The sequence below is a fragment of the Thamnophis elegans genome, chromosome 7, assembly GCF_009769535.1.
Source record: "Thamnophis elegans isolate rThaEle1 chromosome 7, rThaEle1.pri, whole genome shotgun sequence".
Taxonomy (NCBI): domain Eukaryota; kingdom Metazoa; phylum Chordata; class Lepidosauria; order Squamata; family Colubridae; genus Thamnophis; species Thamnophis elegans.
Genome location: NC_045547.1, coordinates 33,870,954 through 33,894,512, shown reverse-complemented (window position 1 = coordinate 33,894,512; position 23,559 = coordinate 33,870,954). Strand labels below are relative to the sequence as shown.

The 23,559-nt window shown below is 39.0% G+C and overlaps 1 protein-coding gene across 1 annotated transcript in view; it reads right to left on the bottom strand.

Moving 5' to 3' along the window:
• GUCY2C (guanylate cyclase 2C) overlaps nucleotides 1-23,559 on the bottom strand; it is an 81,505-nt gene that overhangs the window by 5,057 nt on the left and 52,889 nt on the right. Inside the window, 10 exon segments of the mRNA XM_032221158.1 lie at nucleotides 5,760-5,838; nucleotides 5,841-5,863; nucleotides 8,080-8,254; nucleotides 8,550-8,742; nucleotides 9,960-10,118; nucleotides 10,945-11,036; nucleotides 13,362-13,456; nucleotides 16,316-16,453; nucleotides 19,170-19,230; nucleotides 19,232-19,303. Coding sequence (XP_032077049.1) covers nucleotides 5,760-5,838; nucleotides 5,841-5,863; nucleotides 8,080-8,254; nucleotides 8,550-8,742; nucleotides 9,960-10,118; nucleotides 10,945-11,036; nucleotides 13,362-13,456; nucleotides 16,316-16,453; nucleotides 19,170-19,230; nucleotides 19,232-19,303 — 1,087 coding nt within the window.

Here is a 23,559-nt window from a genome sequence, read left to right as displayed (position 1 = left end):
TGAAGGACAATAGACCAGTATAAAAAAGTGAAAGAGTGGCATTTAACAAGAGCAGAATACCAGCAAGTAGTCCAAATATGCAAGAAGGCGAAGGCATGGAGTTAACTAAGACTTATAACAAATGCCAAAAATGGCAAAAAAAGAGAGAAGTTATTTTCAATATGTCAAGGAAATTGTTGATTCACTAGTGGGAGAAAATGGCAAGAAAATGATGGCAGCAGGGAGAAAGCAGAACTGTTTAATTCTTCTTTGCATCTGTCTTTAGCAAAAGGGAAAAATGTAGCCCAACCTAACAAAAGCAGAATGCAGATCAAATTAGCAAGGAATTGATAAGACACCTATCGCTTGGATGATTTCAAATCTCAAGGACCAGATGGTTTTAAATCCCAAGGTCCTGAAGGAGCTGGCAGAATGTGATCTTGGAATCACTGAATGAAATCTTTCAGAGATCTTGAAGCACATGGAACTGCCAGAGGACTGGAAAAGAGCTGGTGGTGGTGCCAATCTTCAAAAAAGGCCAAAAAAAGGATAGAGAAAACTATAGAATAATTTGCTTAACATCAATACCTGAAAAATCCTGGAAAAGATAATCAAGCAGTGGATTTAGGAGCATCTAGAAAAGAAGAAGATGATTACTGGAAGCATGGGCTTATTAAAAACAGATCATGCCAGACAAGCTTTATTGCCTTCTTGATAAAATGACTAAGTTAGTCAATCAATGAAATGTTGTGAATATGGTATACTTAAAGTTTAATAAGGCATTTGACAAAATAGACTATAGCCTATTTCTTGGTAATATAGAACAATGTGGAAGAGATAGAACCACCACCAGATGGATTTGCAGTTGGCTGACCAAATGCACTCCGTGTTTAGTCCTCAATGGAGCTACAGCTATGTAGAGAGAACATGCAGGAGATACCTCAAGGTTCTGTTTGGGTCTGGTAATCTTCAACATCTTCATAAATGATCTACATGAGGGGATAGAAGAGAAACTCATCAAATCGGCAGATGACTCCAAGCTGAGGAAGGAGCATTGCCAACACTTTGGAAGATATACTCAAGATTCAAGATATACTTCAAGATTTTGACAGACTTGAGCATTGGGTCCTATCGAACAAAATGCACCGCCAAAATTGGGGGGAAAGATCTAAATGTGGATGTCTTTGAGGTCCAATTATTATTCACTATTGTACTGAAGTGAATACAATGTGAAGATGATACAATAAAGGAAATTGAACGGCATGTTAAATGTGCTTGGTAGGCATATAATTTTCAAGAACAACTTTCCCCTGTGCCTGAAGAGAATTTTTTTTATCAGTGTGTGCTACCTGCTCTAACATATGCCAGTGAAAAATGTATAGTAACCTCACAATCAATACAAAAACTACAAGTGGCGTAAAGAGCCGTAGAAAGACACATGCTCAGCATTACAAGACAAGATAGAAAAACCTGCACATGGATTAGAGAACAAACAAAAGTATACAATATGTATCTAGAATCTCTAATCTGTGCTCTCCAAGCAGAAATTAGGGGCCCAATTAAGCCATTCCACACTATGGAAATGCCACGCTATCAGCCCCCTGTGCTCTCCAAGCAGAAATTAGGTGCCCAATTAAGCCATTCCACACTATGGAAATGCCACGCTATCAGCCCCCTCTACCGCAAAAGATCCTGCAGGAGAAGAGCAGTCTGGACAACCGTGGGATCTGGCAGGGTGTGAGCCATAAACACAAAGCATTTGCTGTGACCCAGCATAATAGATATAGCACCCTTGCTGACCTTAATGGGGACACTAAAGAGACAGGTCACGGTAGTTGTGATAATGATGACTCAAATAAGCAGGGGATCGTGGGTCCAAAATGAAGAACTTTCTTGGAAAGGTGAAATGGGGACCCAGATATCACAGGGTGCTAGGTGCTACTGCGAGCAGAGACAAGAGGCATATTCTTAAGATAGTCAAGAATGCAAGTAGGATTGTGACGTTGATGCTATTATACATCTTAGCACAAATGATCTGTCACAAAAAGATGTATTTTCTGTGAAGATGATTTCCAGAGCTTGGGATATGAACTCAGTAGTGTAGGTTGTAGGCTTTTCAAACCTCTTTTCAGAGGTTTACCAGTATATAAGGAACAAAAAGGGAAGGGACAATGTGTTAGCAGAGTTTAATGTGTGGCTAAAGGAGTGGTGTAAAAGGAAGGCTTTGGTTTTATTAGTCATGATGCCTGCAGCTAGTCCAATGAAAAACTGTATAAAAGAGATGGTTTGTACCATCCACGAAGGGGACTGAGTTACTTGGCATTAAATTCACAGATTTTCTGGATAAACATTAAACTGAACAGTGGGGACAGAGAATTAATTAATATAGAACATTTCTGTCCCCAGCAATCTAAAACTCATAGGGTTATCAGTGCATGTAACATAGATGTTATGCGAGTAAGTATCACTCCTGCTGTCAAGCAAACCAAGCATTTAATAGTGAGTGCCATACCATGTGCATGAATCATACAAGTAGTAAGAAAATAGGGGCAGTCAGGCATAACACAGGTTATGTAGACAGTAAACACAGGGTCAATCAAATGGACTCAAATGTCTATACACCAATGCACGAGTATGAGGAATAAACAGGGTGAATTAGAAATTCAAATAAATGAGGGCAGATACGATATTGTAACCATTACAGAAACTTGGTGGATGAAACTCACAAATGGAACATACAGCTAGAAGGATTTAAATTATTTAAAAGAAGTAGACCAATAAAAGAGGGGGTGGAGTTGCACTATATATAAGAAATAACTACATCTCTACAGAAATAGAGCACAACTATGATGAAAACTATCTTGAATGCATTGGGTCAATATTAAAGGTTGGGGGAACGATATTGCCATAGGTCTATACTACAGGCCACCCACCAAGCAGAGGAAGTAGATGAACTTTTGCTAGTCAGCTAACTAAGGTATGTAGGAAGCACACCACAATAGTAATGGGGGATTTTAACTACCCCGACATCAACTGGGAAAACAAACTCTGCACCAAGTGGAAGGTCCAACAGGTTCCTAACGAACCTAGCAGACAACTTTGTTTCCCAAAAAGTAGAGAAGGGACAAGGGGAATCGCCATATTAGACTTAATTCTCACTAACAGAGAGAATGATAGAAGTGTTGAAGCTATAGAAACCCTGGGGGCAGTGACCATGCAATATTGGATTCAAATATTATCAAACACAAGTAGTAGAACCAAGTCAAACTAGAGTCTTGGGTTTAAGAGAGCTATTTTCAATAAACTTAGAGAGACATTGGGTTGGGAAGAATTCCATGGATGAAAATCCTCAAGGGGGGGAAAACAACTCAAGAAGCTGGGAAATTTTGAAAAATGAGATTACAAAACTCAGTCTAGCACAATACCAATGAGGGGGGGAAAAACAGCTCCCAAAAGAACCAGCATGGCTGCATAAAGAACTCTCTGACAAATTGAAAGACAAAAAAGTTAAGCATAAAAGTGGAAAGAGGGGGACATAGCTAAGGCAGAATATCAGCAAATAGCCCGAGCATGTAAAGATTGAAGTGAGAAAGCTAAGGCTCACAATGAAGAAAGGCTTGCCACAAAAGTAAAAAATAACAAAAAAAAACCATGTTAAACATATTTAACATCTCCAACATGGTTAAAAACAAGAAAAGGGTTAAGGAAACAATTGGTCCATTGCTTGGGAGAAAGTGGCAAGAAGGTGACAAGCAACAGGGAAAAAGCAGAACTATTTAACTCATTTTTTGCATCTGTCTTTATACAAAGGGATTAAACAGTCCAACCTATCAAAACACCACCACAAAAATCAGATTAGGAACACAAATTGAAATAGGAAGAAAATGGTAAGTGAGCACCTGTCTACCCTAGACAAGTTCAAATCACAGGACCGGACACTCCAGGGTTCTGAAGGAACTGGCAGATTAGATCTCAGAACCACTGAACCACTCAGAGATCCTGGAGCACCGGGGAACTGCCAGAGGACTGGAAAAGAGCTGATGTGGTTCCCATCTTCAAAAAAGGAAAACGATAGATCCAGGAAACTATAGACCTATCAGCCTGACTTCAATACCAGGAAAGATTCTGGAAAAGATAATCAAGCAACGAATTAGCGAATACCTAGAAGTAAACAAGTAATAGCCAAAAGCCAACATGGCCTTGTCAAAAACAGATCATGCCAGACTAATCTTATTGCATTCTATAGTAAGGTAGACCATAACCTACTACTAGATAAGTAGAAAAATGTTGGGTTGGACAGCATCACCACCAGATGGATTTGTAACTGGCTGACCAACCGCACTCGATGTATAGTCCTCAATGAACTGCATCTACATGGAGGGAAGTATGCAGTGGAGTATCCCAAGGCTCTGTTCTAGGCCCAGTACTTTAACATTTCATCAATGATTTGGATAGGGAATAAATGGGGAATTCATCAAATTTGTAGATGACACCAAACTGGAAGGAATAGCCAACATTCCAGAAGACAGGCTTAAGATACAGAAGGATCTTGACAAACTTGAACATTGGGCACTATCTAATAAAATGAAATAGAATGGTGAAAAGAGTAAAGTTCTACATTTAGGCAAGAAAAACGAAATGCACAGGTACAGTATAGGTGGTACCTTCCTCAATAGTAGTAACTGTGAGAGGGATCTGTAGTCCTACTGGACAGCCATTTAAATATGAGCCAGCATGGTGCAGCAGCTGCCAAAAAAGCCAACACAGTTCTAGGCTACATAAACAGAGGGATAGAATCAAGATCACGTGAAGTGTTAATACCATTTTATGTCGTCACAATGTAAAAAAACGATGTGGAGACTCTAGAGAAAGAATGCAGAGAAGAGCAACAAAGATGATTAGGGGACTGGAGACTAAAACATATGAGGAACGGTTTGCAGGAACTATGTATGTCTAGTTAATGAAAGAAGGACTAGAGGAACAGTCTTCCAATATCTCAGGGGTTGCCACAAAGAAGAGGGAGTCAAACTTTTCTCCAAAGCACCTGAGGGCAGAACAAGAAGCAATGGGTGAAAACTAATCAAGGAGAGAAGCAACTTAGAACTGAGGAGAAAGTTCCTGACAGTTAGAACAATTAATCAGGTGGAAGCAGCTTGCCTCCAGAAATTGTGAATGCCCCACACTGGAAGTCTTGGAACACTGGAAGATGTTGGATAGCCATTTGTCTGAAATGTTTTCCTGCCTAGGCAGGGGGTTGGACTAGAAGACCTCCAAGGTCCCTTCCAATTCTGCTATTGTATTGTATTGTATTGTATTGTATTGTATTAAGAGAGTAAAAGAATTGAAATGGAAATGGGCTGGTTACAGAGCAAGAAAAACTGAGGGCAGGTGGACCAAGGAAGCTATAAAATGAATCCCTCTTGATAAAAAGCAATCCGCAAAAAGAGACCTAAAACAAAATGGATCGATGACTTCAGCAAGTTTTGCAGGGCCCAATTGCAAAAGAAAGCTCAGGACTGTATTAGTTAGAAACATGCCAAGAGGCCTTCATCCTGCAATGTATAGACAATGGCTAAGTTTGATGGTGACATTTGTATTGTACATTTCCATCAAGTAGGTAAGAGTTATATATGTTGCAGTGCCTTGTATCTAAATCCACAAAAATTACATGCTATCTATGATGATAGTAAGTCTTTTTATCATCTTGATAAAGTGTTTTTATATATGAAAATTCTGAAGTTGACTGAAAAGTATTGTACAGTTAGAAACTCTGTTCTTACGTAATCCTGTAGACTCCATTCTTGAAGCTGTGTTCACCGTGTCTCCAAACAAGCAGTAACAGGGGCATTTTACATCCCAAGGGCCACACCAGCTGCACACGGACCTGAACACAAGATAAAATAGAAATTCTTTGAAAAGGTAAGTCCATATTGCAGGGGTGTCAAACTCAAGACCCGTGGTGCCTCTGCCAATGAAAATGGAGCTCGAGAAGGCCGTATGCATCCCCCCGAGCTCCATTTTCGCTGGGAGAGGGTTGCAGGAGACCGTTTTTCTCTGGCACAGCGCTCGGGCCACCACAGGTGCCTCCAACACAAATGACATCATGCTGACCATGCCCACCCTGGCCCCGGAGGTCAAACACAACCCTGATGCAGCCCTCAATGAATTAGAGTTTGACCCCTCCCGCCATATTGTCTAATTAATCTGTTTACAATCCTTCAATCGTGTATCAATATTTGTAACTCATAGTTGTGTACTTATTCATGGATGTTTACACCCATCATTAATACTGTTTCTCATGAGTTAAGAGTATAAAAATGCCAAAATCAATTACCAATCATATGAGTAGAATGAACTATCGTCAACCAAAAATTATGCTACAATTAAGTTATTAAGATACCATAAAGTATTTGTTATTTTCCTAGTGTGTGTTCATGAAAAGATATCACAAAGGAATGAATGTAGCAGGATTGATTTGATCACTTTATGAACCGAGAGCATTGGTAAAGAATACTTTCTCTCCCTCCATATATAGATCGTGCAATTGGAGAAATGTTAAAAGATGGATAAAAGATGAATGACTATGCAATATTTTTAAGATGTGTGAAAATTCCATCTCTGCCTGATAACTGAAGAATGTTGTCACTGTTCCCTCATATAAAGGAAAAGGCAACAAGAGTGAATGAAAATCTCAGGTGCGCTGGTTTGATAAATGTGCTTGGGAAGATACTCAGCAGAATGCTGATTGAAATATCCTGGCATTGAGCAAAAATTAACAAATACTTTATTCCGTTATTGTTTGTTTGTTTCTTTGCTTGCTTGCTTATTTAATTTTTTAGTAGATTATTAGGAATTGTTTGACTGTGAAAATTTATTCTATGTAAAACAAAGATATGTGATGTCACTTGATTATTTAATATACTGTATGTATAGGTAAATAATTAAGAAATGTTTATACTGATATTAGATTTGCATACACAAATGTGGATGTGGCTTTGTTCACGGATGATATCATGCTGATAATTGAGAATATGAGTGATTTGTAGTGACTGTGCAAGAGATTATATAATATAATGAGGTATATCAGTCTGAAAAATATTGCACTGAAATCCAAGACATATTTGGTCAAACACTATAAAAAAAATATCTGAAGGAAGAGTGGATGGGCTGGAATAAGGAGAAGATAGAAAATTTTACTGTTGGGTGCAACTGATTAAATTCTGAAAAACAGAAATGTAAGGAATATGTCGAACAAAAGACAGCACATGAATTAAAGACCACACATGAATTGTTGAATGGACATGGTGAAAAAAGGATTAATACATTTGCAAAATTAAGAAATATATTAAGGGATATTCTTGTGTACTTTTTCAGGAAGAAGACCAAAGACCATGTTTTGAGGCAGCATTCTAAGATCAGACTGAAGATTAACAATGTAGATGCAATTGTACTTAAAGAAATTTTGATCAAGATAATGAGCAAGATAAAAGAGTTTTTTTCCTGAAAAGTTTAAACAGAAAAAAGATACCATTTTGATAGGACCAAGTGGATCTTTACTTTTAAACAACAGAAGTTTAGATTGAATTCGGTACAAAAAACAAGAGAATTTCTAGAAAAAATTAAAGGGGGAGAAATACAAATCTATGTCATAAAAAGCACTAAACAACAACTACACAATATTGAGGAAGAGGAATTTAGAGCGGAATGTCTGTGGTGGCTTAATTAAAACATAATTCATTAATAATGCTTTCTTGAGGGCAGTTTTCATGAACAGTACAGAAATTCTGAATTTTGTATACAAGTGTATACAAAATACAAATTACAAGGAAATATTGATCAATAATATTAGGAAGCTATTTATGCTTGATATTATCTTTATAATATTCACTATATTCTTTTTTGAATAATTGGTCATCACTGATAATTTCCTTAAAGGTAATATTTTAAATCCTGATAAATATATAATACTATTATAATTTATAATAATTTCTAAATTATTATAATAATTTCCACTATTACTTTAGGAAAACGTAAACATGATATTAAACATCGTTGCTTGCTTTGTTTGTTTTGATCAAATGTTTGATAGAATCCTCATACCAGAATGAATTCCTATTCGAATCCATACAGGAAGGCCAGGAAGATGTTGTAATTCAAATGACCCCATGAAACTGAGTATATCCAGGGCCATCATGGAAATGTCCACTGCATGACGGTTACCATTTCTGTTTGGTAAACCACTTACTACCATATATGCATCTCCAATAGTCTCCACCTGTTGAAACATGAGAAAAAAATCACAAGATATATCTGCTTAGGGAAAACGTACACAGGAATCGAGCACTTTTAGAGGACTCCAGATTGAAGAAACTTGTTAGAGTGAAACTTCATGAGAGTATGGATTTTTAAATTTTAAGAAAAGTATCTCCTTTGTATTACTTTGGAAAAACCTTTTAATTGGGAAGGCCACAGATAAAAATAATTCTTGCCTTTTTTAGTGCACTGTTGCCCCCACTACTTTTGTTTCATCTCAAGGTAATATTTTATATTTTGTTCTCAAACCGGATCACCTTATAAACATCATGATGATCAAGAATGTGGTCAAAGTTCTTGTAGATGTCATTCAGCATGTCTACCACTTCCATAGGTGTGCTGTATTTACATATGGTTGTAAAGCCCACAATGTCACTGAAGTAGATGGTGACTTCTTCAAATAATTCTGGCTCCACAAGTCCAGTCTCCTTCAAAGATTTTACCACAGGCCTGCGGGGAGGGGGGGGGAGAAGAGGGCGAGGCTTATTAATTTCAAACATAATTCTGGCATGATAGTCACAGCTTTTATCTCTTGTTGAATCGCCTTGAAAGAGAAGGCAGCTATAAAAATGTGATTAATAAATAAAATAAATAATTTGTTGAGATATGATTACCGTATTTTTCGGAGTGTAAGACGCACTTTTTTCCTCAAAAAAGAGGCTGAAAATTTGGGTGCATCTTATACACTGAATACAGCCTCCCAAAACCCCGCCCCCTTCACCAAAATGGCTGTGCATATCTTGTAGAAGGCTTTCACTGCGCCATTCACTGACCTAGGGATATTGCCAAGCCGTGTGAGTGCCTGTTCGCCGCTACCCGGGTCCCACGGCTTGGCGCCTTCAAAATGCCAGTGAAAGGCACTCTGCACGTCTGGAAAGGGGGGTTGCCGGATGGCTGCTCATGAGCGTGGTCACTTCATGGCTTTTGTGTTGCGCTGCTGCGACAGCGCAACACAGCTATTCGCCCATGATGCTGTGCCCGGCTCTTTGGGAGCCTGCTTGGAAGAGAGCAGCTGCCCAGCAACACCAAAACAATCAACCCTCCCCTCATAATAAGGCCCAAGCCATATTTTGTGAGTAAAAAGAAAATAAGACCCTGTCTTATTTTGGGGAAAACACTGTATCTATTTGTAGAAGAATGATCTTTGAAAATGGTATCTGCGTATCTCTTGAAGAGGACTAGAATTTGCATGGAAGCAGAAGAAATTTTTGCATGCTATCCAGACACAACAAGATAAATCTCTTATGCTGTTCAATATTGCACAAGTTTTTGAAAAGACAAATATATTTAACATAGATTTTAAAGCTTATCCTTAAGTATTTGGACATACTATAGTACACAAAATTATCTGCTACACTATCCTACCTGTCAATGACTACTTTAACCTAAGACTGTCTACTGTCGACCTCACCCCATTCCTAAGAGGTCTGTAAAGGGTGTACAGAAGCGCACCAGCATGCCTACTGTACCTGTCCTACTGTCTCCATTTATTCGTACCCATTTACTGTGTTCATATTTATGTTTATACTTATACCTGTTATCTTTTTCATGTTTGACAAACTAAATAAATAAATAAAATAAAGAAACATATAAATCTGCGTACAATTATTCAATCAGCAGAATTCTGTTGATACTGCAGGTACTATTCCCTGGTGGACAAGACTCACCGTGGGAGAAGCATGAAATTTAGTTTGTCAGCTCTATCTCGTTCTGCTTTGTACAGCTTGGTTCTCTCTTCTACTAAATGCTCCAGGTTTCGCGAATACAACTGCAGGCGTCGGATCAATGTGTCCATATAGCTCTCATTGTTTTGGTTGTGGTAGTTGCTAGGAATATTGTAAGAACAAAAATGATATTTTTCAAGAAAACAGCAAATAGAACTTGTGGAAATTAATCTAATCTTTAATGTTAAACAATCAAAAGGAACATCCACCAATTGTCTCCCTCCGAATAATAGTTATAAATAGATATAAAATGACATGCTAGAAATGGTTTTAAAAGTTGTGGATAAGTCTTAAAAGAAAAAGAAGTAAGAATATTAGTATTTAAGGGTTTAAAATGCTACACTAGATATCTTAGAGAGAGAGAGAGAAAGAAGAGAGAGAGAGAGAGAGAGAGAGAGAGAGAGAGAGAACATATGAATGAGAGAATAATCAGGGAGGGATTGATTCTAATCAGTAATTATTGGGGAAGAAGAGGGCCTGCCTACTATGTGAGACACTGCAGGATTTAAGTGTTCTCTCTTTTCGCCTATTAATATTTACATGAGGCCACCGGGTGAAATCACAATAAGCTGATTGGTGCCTTGAGTTCTGACCATCATGATTTACAACTGAAATTCCAGTCCCAATTATGTTCGCAGGTTGTGAGCTACCTGCAGAGAATGAGTAAAAGAGACAGAGACAGAGAGAAGAAAAGAACCTGGCTGGAGCAACCTACAAGTATATGATCCAACAGCATTTTTGTATCACTAACCTTTACAGTAAATAATCGTGTTATTTTACTTGATTTCTCTTCCCTTTATTCACTTCTACATGTTTTCTTTTCATACATGGACACTTTTTAAATACATTATCATTTACTTTTGCCCATGTCCTGTACATTTTGCCATATTACTATATAAAACCTTGCTTTAATGTAATAGTTTCTTACCTAAATATCCTACCTAGAGTAGTTTCAATTTTCTTAAAATCTGGCCTCTTTTCTGGATCTTCTTCCCAGCAGCTTTTCACTAGACAATATATCTGGCAATGCATAATCCAAACCAAGGTTAGTTAATCTATTTTGGGTTTTATGATAAGATATCAAAATGGCATCTTCCCTTCAGGCAAGGTTTACTCATTTCCCCTTCCCTGGCACACAACTATTGTGTCAAATATTAACCACTTCCTCAAGTTCCAACTCTTTTTCTTTGCAAACTGAATAACTAGTAAGCAGTTATGGTAATTTATTTTATCATAGCCTGCCTTTCCTCCTGGATCTTAAGACACGAGAGCAATGATGGTGAATCTTTTAGACACCGAGTGCCCAAACTGTGCGTGTGTACATATGCCCAAATGGAAAGGTGCACACACATACGTGAATGCATGCATGCACAGACATGCATGAAAATGCATATGCACGGACATGTGCACAGACATGCATGCATGCACAGCAGAGACCCGAAGACCAGCTGGCCAGTGGGGCATCCCAACACTGGCAGCGCAGCACGAGGTAAGATCTTTTTCTTTCATGAGCCTCTGTTTCATCGTTTGCAGGAAACAGAAGCTCACGAAAGAAACACCATGGAGATCTGACCTTCCAATTGGGTAGCCCAGTAGTGGGTTTCAAATTTTTTTAGAACCTCTTCTGTAGGTGTGGCCTGCCTTGTGGGAGTGGCTTGCCAGCCATGTTATTGAGTGGGAGTGGTTTGCCAGCCATGTGACTGGGTAGGCGTGGTCAACTTGTAAAATGTGATGAAACTCACTTAACAACGCTCTTGCTTAGCAGCCAAAATGTTGACTCAGAAACTCTAGCATTTGAAGCACGCAAGTCTTAAAGCTGTCAAGTTACAAGACCCTTGCACCCCTAACCCTTTAGAAAAAACCCCAAGGGTGTTCAAACTTGACAGCTTTAACACTTGTGGACTTCAACTCCCAGAATTCCTCCTCCAGTCATGTTGACTCAGGAACTCTGGCATTGAAGTGTGCAAGTCTTAAAGCTGTCAAGTTACAAGACTCTTGCACCCCTAACCCTTTAGAAAAAAACCCCCAGGGATGTCCAAACTTGACAGTTTTAAGACTTTAAGGTTTAGATAGGACTCTTAGAGGCGGGCAGGGCGATTGGTGAGCCAGCCAATCAGTGAGCAGTGGGCAGGGCAAGCGTGGTGCGGACAGGCGGGGGGAGAGAGCTGGAACCGGTTCTAAACAGCATGGTAGATTTGTGGAACCTCTTCTATAGAAGAGGTTAGAACTGGCAGGAACCAGGGGGTAGCCACATCTCTTACAAGACTGCACAATATTTTAAAAAATAGCAAAACACATCTCATCTGCTAGGCTTTTAACTGTTGATTGTTTAAATGACCCTGATTTTATTATTGCATTTTGTTTTGCTGTCATTCCTTAAGTGTGCATATAGAGCAGGGGTGTCTAACTCAGGGCCCCGGGGCCAGATCCGGACCATGGGATACTTAGATCTGGCCCACGGGACTGCTCTGGAAACAGTGAAGGACTGGCCCGCAGTGCTTCTGCCAGTGAAAACAGGCTCCCGAGCTCCATTTTTGGCTGCCACAGCTTCCTGCAACCCTCTCTGCCAGTGAAAACAGAGAGTTCCATTTTCACTGGCAGAGGATCGCAGGATGCTATGGCAGCCAAAAATGGAGCTCGGGAGCCTGTTTTCGCTGGCAGTGTGCTTGGGTCACCACAGGCACCCCTGACATGAGTGACATCGAGCTGGCCACGCCCACCCTGGTCCCCAAGGTCAAACACAACCCTGATGTGGCCCTCAATGAAATTGAGTTGACACCCCCTGATATAGAGTGAATATATGAACAGGAAAAAAAAATATAATGGAATGAATAAATAAGTAAATGAACAGGATTACAGATACGAGCTGCAGAATTAGAAAAAAAAACACTTGTGATGCCATTTAATGGTCTTTCAGGTTTTGTAGCCCAGATCTGGTAGCATAACTATCCCAGTTGTTCTTACCTCCCCAAAGGAAATTATTACCAGGCCTGTTTTTCCAGTGAAGCACCAAGGTTAAAAATCAGTTGTTAGAATAAATATGGCAAGAAAAATATAAGGGCTTGCTTTCATGTCTGTTGAGGTGTATAAGACATCATTTTAATTGCTCCTTTTTGCACTTTAAACTCCAGCTGCTGTGTAGTAATTTGCCTAACCCTACATTCTAACAGTGGTAATCAACTAAGAGAAGAATTACAGTTGGAGAAAGTTAATTACTTTTTGCAGCTCTCCATGGTTAGTAAAACCCTAACCCTAACCCACAACACTGTATGTCAAATTTCCTAATTTCAGCTGACATGCATATACTTCACTCTATCAAAAATTCTTGTTTCAGTTAGAACGTACATCTTGCTCTCGCTCTCGCTCTCCTTCTGTCTCCAATAAAAGATCTGGCCGGAATGGTCTTTCTTCTTTGCTGCTTTCTACTCTATAAAGTTTTTCTGTAGCGGGAGAGAAAATATGCAATAATAACATAAAAAGACAATGGATATGCTTGCCCAATCTGGGGAAACTCCCATTAAACTCCTCCTCTTTGGAAATAATAAAATTTGAAATCTAATATATTTGGAGGATACACAAAGGAGCAAGAGCATGAGAACAGAAGTGTTGTTGGTAAACAGAAACCATCAAGGAAATATTTTATAAATAAAGGTAGTCTCAAACCTAGCTCTGAATAACCTGCTCATTCTTTGATTTAAAAAAACCCTATAGACTGTGATTTTTCTGTTTGTGAAGTATGCCAGAATAAAATTCCTTCTAGGGTAAACAGAGGAATCAAGAGCAATTGATGCATATTGTTACTACATGCAGTATATACAGCAATAAGGAAACAGCATGATGTTGGCAGTAAACCAGTGGTGGGTTGCTGCCGGTCCTGATCGGTACGGCCATACCGGTAACGGCCTGGAGCAACTGGGAACGTACTGGTACCGTGGCTCATTTGGCCCACCTGCCCGCCCATGCTCTATAGCTGTATTTATGGCAAAAGGCACACTGCGCACGGGCATAGCGTGCAGAGTCTGCACGCCCCTGACAAGCAGCTGGGTGTTGCAGGGGCGGTGGCTTGTGCATGCGTGCACAGCACACGTCAGGTGTGTGCACAGCGTATGTCAGGCTCATGCATGGACAGACCACAATCAGTGTACCAGTAGCAACAGTAAGAGCAACCCACCACTGCAGTAAAGTAACTTTCTCCAGATGTGCTAAAGTAAAAGCTAAACGTAGAAGTCCCAATTATAGATTTCCTTTAAAAAGTTATTTGACATTTAAAATAGTATGCCTTGGTTTGCAGAAGAAAGTGGCACCTCTAGTAAATTCCTTTGGAACCAGAAATTTTCCCTATATGTGAGTTGGATGGCTATGTAGATGCTTCATCACTGGAGGTTTTTAAGATGAGACTGCATAGCCACCTGTCTGAAGTCGTATAGGGTCTCCTGCTTGAGCAGGGGGCTGGACTAGAAGACCTCCAGGGTCTTCCAGTTCCATTCTGATTCTAGTTTATCTTCTTTTTTTACCTTTTTTAAATCTCTTGTTATTCAGCTATAATTTTATTCCCTATCTTCTTGTGTAAATATGTTGCATTTGTAAAATATGCAGCAAAAATCAATCGGATAAAATGGGAGACGAGTATGAAAGAAATGTTCTGTATTTAAAAAAAGTTTTGGTACTTACAAACATGCTTTTAAAATGTTTTAAAATGTTAAAATATACTGACAAAACATTAAACATTTTATTGTTAAATTTCAATTTTTCCTAACTGTGTATCATTCAAATTCTAAATTTCAAGAGAATCAAGATCAATGTAAATGAAAAACATTGGATCATCCTTGTTGTGAATATTAAATTACTCTGCTCCGGAGGGTGTTTAGGCAAAATGCAGCCATTAAGCTCCTTCGCCTTTGTAGTGTTACTCATTCCTCATGTTTTGGGGGAATACATCCACACCAGTTTGCCAGAATGAACTACAAAAAGAAAGTGGGTAATGTATTCCTGTCTCTTGTGTTTTCTTCTGTCAATCTCAGCACCCAGAAACCATAAGAGCAGCCAGTGAAACAGAAGAAAACTGGAGGGAAAAGATTTGCCAGAGAGTTTCCTGCTGGAATACATAGAAACATGTACTCAACAATGCTGACCAACAATATGCTCCGATGATTGGAAATTGGGTGGGGGTGGGGTTTCAGAAACTTATTAGAGGAGAATATCCAGGTATATTAAACAGGGATCTTCATTCCCAGTCTTGGAAAGTTGCCAGACACTTTTTTTTGGCTATTAATAGGTAAGGACTTAACGTTTTGATCCCACATCAAAGAAAGATGTCTTACTAACTGCATAGGCCAAAGAAGTTGACTTATATTAGTTGATAATTAGTGGTTCTTCTAAAAACTGTGCTATGAATATTATTTACTCTGTTTGTCAAAATATGAAAGTGAAACCTGTACTAACTAAACAGTGTGGCCCAGATTCTTTAGCAGCCTCAGGAAGCTTAGAATCCTTAAGAGGTTCGGTGCTTGAACTGAAAATAACAATCCAATTTGATATTTGAAAGCAGGCTGAAAAGCTCATATCCATTACCTAAATGAACTATGAAATAAAGAACTGAAATATCCAATCTTGGAAATTTCAGGATTTAAAAAATAGAAAAGGTACTGATGATTTAAGACTGCAATTAATTCCATCCGGACATATTATTTGTATTTGTTGGATTCCTGAAAGAATATTAAAAAGAGATAATTTATATTTTGTGCTAGCATGCATGAAATCTGAAGCTTAATTGATATAATTTGACCTTATCCAGATGTAGCTTTGTTTTGATTTCAATTATAGCAACACTTGGGGGGAAATATTAAGAGTTAAAGATATAAATATGATATTGAACAATATTTGTAAAACATAGAAAGTGTCATTTCAAAACGTTTTGACTTAGCATAGGGCCTGGCAAAGAAGATAATCTTATGCAAATGAGGTAAACATCTTCCCAATATTAACAACTAGTTTCAGGTATATTTTGATGTGCTAAAAATGAGATAATAAAGCAATATATTTCTACATGGTCTCAATTTAATCATTTAAGATTGAATTAATTTAATTAATTCTAATTAATTAATACTAAATGAACTATGAATTTTTTTGTAGTTCTTTTATTTTTTGTTACATTTCAGTTAATTATTATAACATTTATTCTCTCTGTATTATTTGTGTTGTGCATGTGTTATACTTTTTTCTATTTCTAGTGCTGGGAATCTGGTGGGGTTTTTTTAGTGTAAACATGTAGTCACACCTCTTATATACGCCGTGTTTACCTTTAGCATTCCGACAATGGTTAGTGTAGAAAGTCTCTTTACGCAGAATAATCTCTTGAGCTATAATTCCATAGCTATACACATCACCTTTCTGCGATTCATCACCACAGCGGAGGTGTTCAGGAGCAGTCCAGAGATCTGATTTACAGAAGGAAATCATATTTGTAGATATGAGTGGACAGACAGGCATTTCAGAATTTAATCTATTCTCATATTGGTTTAGCTCCCATTAATTCTATGGATTGTTTTATCATAATAAAAGATTTTTTTTGTGGAATATAAAGATGTCAGTGGATAGTCATCCCAACAGTCAATATCAGAGATATTGATCTAGCATTAGGAAATTTTGTCTATGTTGTTAGGTACTGATGTTATACTTAGATGCTGCATATAGCTTGTCCAAGACATTTAGTTAGCCACTGTGAGACCTAAAAATTAAACTACAGGAGTCTTTGGTCAGAACTAGTAAAACTGTTCTTAGATCCCGAAAGTGGGTCAAGTACAAAGAATTTATTTATTTATTTATTTAGTTGTATATATTTAATCTGTTCAATAATTTGATTATTTATTTGATTACACCAACTTTCTGCTTAAACGGGCACTCAAGTGCCTAACAAAATTTTAAAATGGGTTATAAAAGATTAAAAATTTCTACTCCCATTGAAAGCGTTCCATTATGAAAGCCTGTCAAACAGAAGAAGATAACCATTATTGGCATTTTTCCTGTGGGCAACTGGCACACATTAAAAATGAAATTCTGTTGCCTGCTTTCCAAAGTATATACATACATAACACACATATAGGTATGCCATATACATACATACATATGTATATACCTACATCCTAGCATATAAATACATATAAATATTAATCACTGTCCATCTTGAATACCTATCAGAAAGAGGAAGCTTGAGAGATTACAAGGTTGATACTATATGGAAGAAATCTGGGGTTGACTCTGGATGTTCTGCTTCAGATATCACGAAGCCTCCTTCCAGAAGGTAACAAGAAAAACAGAAGAATCCTTACAGATTTTCTACATATTGAGCATGTGAAGGCCAAATTCAATTTCAGTGTCCCATAGGAGGTAATACTCATTAGTTGGTGTTAAGAGCATCTTTAATGTATTGTGCTTAGTCATTTTATTTGCTGAAATATCATTCAGATGGGTCTACAATGGGTCAAAGATCTCTCAAGGGATTACGATAGTTTAAGAAACAAAGTTGGCCTACGTTCCATGGAACGCACTGAACCAACCCTGAGGGAGAGGAGACTTGAGATCTGGCTGTCAGACAAAAGCATTCTAACTACCTAGTATTTGTAGTGAATTTATAGCAAAGTCCCTTTCCTCCTCATTGAGAGGAATAACTTTTCTAATACATTATGGGAAGAGAAAAAGGTTATCAAGATCAGTTTAAGGATACATGGATGTAATTAAGAAATGGACCCTCAAGTCTCTTATTATATTAGTGAGTTCATATGGGATGCGATCAGTGGTGGGTTCCGGATCCCATTCCAACCGGTATGGTTGGAATGGGCCTGGCGTTGCCCACATAAATGCGTGCAGCGTGCGCATACAGGTGCATGGCTCATGCATGCATCGTACCTGCAGCGACACTTCCGCAAGTCTCCGCGATGCTCCAGCTGTTCGGCGGAGCGTCACGCAGCACTGTACGTGCCATGCACATGTGCGGAAGTGCCAAAGGCTTCAAAGTACAGGTAAGGAGGGTGGGTGGGCCCTCCAGAGCACCGTACTGGAACGGTACCCATTGTTCCAGGCAGGCTCCAGTACGCCCGTACCAGGGCGTACCGCCTACAACCCACCACTGGATGCGATTAAAAGAAAGATGGGGGTGTGTGATGTTTCACTAAATATTTTGCTTTGCTGTCTCAAAGTTTTAAAAAGAGGGGTGGTAAAAACCTGATTTAATCACATATTATCATTAAAGAAACACATTACTGTCTCAGTGGCATCAACTGCATCATCATTATATTATCTAGATCTGATTGACTACAAAGGCCAGCATTCCTAGCAATATAATAGTCATCATGCTGTCCTCTGTGCCAGAAAAAACCCCAAAAGTAGGTAAAAGTAGTGCATTACGTACTATAAAATATGTTTGGTCCTACTGTATAAGGCCAGGATGGCAAACCTAAGGCACACGTGCCACAGGTGGCACACAGAGTCCTCTTAGCAGGTATGCCAGCCATTGCCCCAGCCCAGCTCCACCACGCATGTGTGCATGCTTCCCGCTGGCCAGCTGGTCTTTAGGTCTCTGCTGTGCATGTGCCTTGAGGTAGGGCGTATGCATGGGGGGAGCTTTGATGCATTTTGGGGCCTCACTCAGAACCCCTGCACCCTATTTTGGCTTCCAGGTTGGTGCAGGAGGCTTTCCAGGCCCAAAATGGGTGGTGGGGGTGTACAGAGTTCCCGTGTGCCGCATGATTCCCCCCATGCCCCATTTTGGGCCTGGAAAGCCTCCTGCACCACCTGGAAGCCAAAAATGGGAGAGGGGGAGCAAGGCACATGCACAGGGCGGCTGTTGCATGCGCTTTCAGCACACAATGACAAAAGTTTAGCCTTCACTGTTATAAGGTGTGGTAATGAAGGGGCCATGATTTCTTGGCCAAATATATTCTTTGTATATATGTCCTAGTATATACAAGCTTTGGCATCTCTGCACAAGGCTGGAAAAAGCCCTTTGTGCAAATTAACTGCCAGTTTGTGTCAGTATTAGTGAATTAGATGGACCAATGATTTGATTCAGTATGAAGCATTTCCTATGTTCCCATTCCCAAGCCATGGGCTTTTTTTAAAGAGAGTAAATGTTTTTTTTCCATATCCCTTAAGTACCTTTTTTAGAGAGCAGAATAGAATTGCAGCCAAAATCAGTGATTTTCACAACCATGCGCTTTATCAACAACACCATTTGTGGATTTCAGGCGCCCATGGACCTCTGTTTTGCTTGAATGCAAGTAAGACATTCCCTGTGAAACAGAATGGCAGAAGGTAACAGCATAATATCATTACTAACAACTGTATGAGATAGACTGGGGCAGAGGTGGTATTATAGCCGTATTGACCTGAAAACACTTTTGCATGATTTCATTCTCCAAGCTGGCAAGAAATTCTAGGACTTGTAGTCCCCACTATATGTAAATGAAAACATGTTAAGAAATCTTGACTGAAAATTAATGTGAGTTCAAATTCAGTAGAGGTCCAAGCATGAATCCCTAGCTAAAGAAAATATCCCAGATTTGCAAGACTTACAACCTATTTCTGAAATACTTATTATAACTGACAAAATTTTAAATGACAAAGATAATCTTATGCAACAAATTGAATTGGGAAATATCCGTTGGTAAATATTTAATGGAATTATTCCACACTTGCTTGCTGGGACGATACATATAAGATTCAGAAATGTTAAATGCATTAATTTAAAAAAGTGTATAATATTTAGGAGCTAAGGTGAATGTGACAAAACTGCTTCCCACTCCATTTGTAGTCTGGGTGAAATGAAGGCCAAAACAAAGTCTTAAAATAACCAGGCTACCAGGTGAACGGCAGCGCAGGATTAAGTGGAATGATGTTTTCTTGATGCACTGTTTGAGCTCCTTACCACTGCACCTTTTCTCCACACACCACCCAGTCAGCTGGGCCCTTTTTAAACACAGATCTACCAGTCTTGCAGAATGTTTGTAGTTGCATGTTCAGGAAAGGCCAGAAAGACACGTTACCAACATCAAGTATATTCCCATGGCAATTTATCACTCAGCCTATCTGAAAGATAGCTGAAGCCTCTGTCCCTGCCAGTTGCCCAAGCACCCTTCATTATCCTTTAAGGACAGTGACTGATGACCAGCAAATGACCTGAATGGGAAGGGAAATAAAGCCAGAGGAATCTACTAATCACTGCTCTTAAAATCTTGCAGTAAAGTTATATCGGCAAGGACCATTTACAAACTTGATAACTGATGCAGAGATTAGTGCTCAGCTGTTAGGGCAAATTTGGGCATATTTTTTGCTATTGCACCTGCTCTTTATATTTCAGAATGGGGGAGCAGGAATAGATCAGTCTAGTACTGCTACTTTCTACCTTTTTTCTTTCTTCTGCCATCATCTAATAAAATGATGCTTCGTTTTCCAATGTCAGTACCAGTAAGGGATGGGGAGGAAGGTAAAAAAAAAATTCCCACAGATTTGTCTGCATTAATTATTGACAGTATCATGTGAAAGCCCTGGCAGTCCCATTTTAACACTTTCTTATATTGTCTTATCTTCGGGGCCTTAATTAAGCTCCCTTATCTTGTTCTTTTTGTACCACAGAACATTGCCCAGGCAGCAAAACACAGAAGAAGACAAAGAAGTCAGGGCAAAGCATTATTATTCAAGCAATGCTTTCTCTTGTTACAGCAAGGGCTGCATTCAACTCAGAATCACTAGTGAGAAATCACTCACAGCAGGGATTGTACATCTACATGTCTATTATTTGTTTGATTCATCAGTCTTATCAACCCAACAGGAAGCAAATGCATTTCTATGATGCCCATAAATTCAGATTATATCAGTCAAAAGCAAAGCGATGAGAATGGGAGTAGATTATTCCAATTGGATGAAATAAACAGTCTTACTCTTATATACGATGGTAAAGATAGAGGCACATTTCATTTGCTTGTTGGCAAAAGGGTTAATCCCCCAGACCCTTGCTTTTACTACTACTCTGTAGTAGTAAAATCAAAATCTCAAATCCAGAGACAGGTTTTGTACAATTTCCTGCACAGTCAACATAGGCCTATAATCTACAGAATAGGACTCCAGATCCCTGTAATTAGGTCCATTCCTAAATTTCATTGGAATTTCCAGAAAGCAAATTAGAAACTTATACAAGCACACTGATGCTATATCAGATGGATCAAAGCAGTCCCTAAGGGCTACAACAGTTTTGTGGCTTAATTAATCTGTTGGCTAAAAGGAACATCTCCAGAGGCTACCGTATAGATTATCCTTGGGTTACTAGAGAGCATTGTCCTGACCCAATTGAGAGATCCCTCTATACATGAGTTTAGAACTCTTTTGAAATAACACTAGTCCTGGACTATAGAGGTAATCTTAAATTGGGAAAAAAGAACTGAGTTTTGCCTGTTATTTGTTGCCAGTTGTCTCACCAATGAGTGTATTACAGACTTCTACAAGGTTTATATGACCATATGTAAACATAGAATAACAGGGTTGGAAAGGGATCTTGGATGACTTCTAGTCCAACTCCCTGCTGAAGCAGGAGACCCTATACCAAATGATTGCCACCTCTTTTTGAAAACCTCCAGTGAAGGAGCACCCAAAACTTCTGGAGGGAAGCCATTCTACTGTTTATTGTTCTCACTGTCAGGATGTGTCTCCTTAATTCTAGATTGGATCTATCTTTAATAATTTTCCACCAGTACTTCTTGTCCTGCCCTGGGGTTCTTTGGAAAATAAGTAGACCCTTCTTCTCTGTGACAGTCCCTTAGGTATTGGAAGACTGCTATCATGTCATCCCTCGTTCTTTCTCTCATTAGACTAGGCATACATAATTCCTGTAACTAACTGTTCATTGTACAGTTTAGCCTTCAAACCCCTTTGTTGCTCTTCTTTGTTGCTCTTCTCAGCATCCTTTTTGTATCCTAGTGACCAGAACTGGACACAGTATTCCAAGTGTCGTGTTACTAGTGCAGTATAAAGTGGTACTATCACTTAATGTGATCTTAATATTATCCCTCTGTTGATGCAACCCTAAGACTACATTGGTTTTTTGGTAGCTGCAGCACGCTGCTGGCTCAACGTGATTGTCCACTAGGACACCAAGATCCCTCTCACAATCACTATTGTTAAGACAGGTACCATCTATTTTATACTATTTAATTTGGTTTTTCCTGCCTAAGAATAAGACCTTACTTTTCTCCACAATTGCATTTTGTTGGATAGGCCCCAATATTCAAGTCTGTCAAAATCCTTTTGTATCTTGAATCTAGGTTCTAAAGTGTTGGCTACTCCTCCCAACTTGATGTCATCTGCAAATTTAATGAGTATCCCCTCTATCCTCTTATCTAAATCATTCATGAAGATGTTGAAGAGTACTGGGCTTAATACAGAACCTTGAGGTACCCCAAGTTAATTTCTCAATTTCTTACTTGGGTGAGAAGGCAGCACCATTTTGCCTAAAGCTGATTGTTGCTGCCCGTAGACACTTAACTATATTTCTAGTCAAGGATGGGGCTTACTAGTTAGTGATCATTTCACCTCAGCCTGCACCCCTATTTATGATCTGTATACTAGGTAGATTGATGGGTGAGCTAAATCATCTGCATTTGCTTGTCTCTGCCACACCACAGCTTTAGTACTGTAATTGGTAGTTACTTTCTCTGGCAGCAAGTAACCCTCAGTGGATGAGGAAATAAAGGCAGGGGAAGCCATCAATCATTTTACTTAAATTCTCCGGGATTAAAACAGGGCAGCATCACTTGCCAATCTCATTACTCAAACAGAAAAGCAATTGTCAGTGAAAGCAGCACAGGTTTTGGCAGCCTGTTTCTCTGCCAAATCACACTTTGGAGCAGTGTTTCCCCAACCTTAGCCATTTTAAGATGTGTGAACATCAACTCTCAGAATACCCCAGCCAGCATTGAGAGTAAAAGTGCATATTCTTGGAATTGAAGTCTGCACATCTTAAAACAGCTAAGATTTGGGAACATTGCTCTAGATCAGGGATGTCAAACTCACGTCGTCATGGCAGCATCACTTCACATATCGGGATTCCCCCTCTTGCTTAACCGGGTGTTGGCGTGACCAGCACATGACACATCTGGGCCGCAGGCCACACATTTGACAGCCCTGCTCTAGATGAAAGCACTGTAAAATTGGTTGTATCCTAAATGTGGACAAGTCAGTAAGTTTTTTGAATGAAAAACCAGATAATCGTCTTTTAAAATATTTTAATGTTTTAAAAATTACGCTCAGTCAGGGTGAACAAAGATATGCAGCTAGCAGATTCCTTGCTTACAGGAAAAACCAGCCATTCTACAGAGTCAGCCATCTGACAATTCTCCATTGCCATTAAAAAAGAAGAAGTTCTGAACTTCTGTCATAAAAAAAACCCTGGTTAAGAAAGATAAAAGAAGAATGTTCCTGTATACATATGAATAATTCAAGAAGAGAAATAATAAATATGTTATGTATCTAAATGGGAATTAAAACTGGGACACAA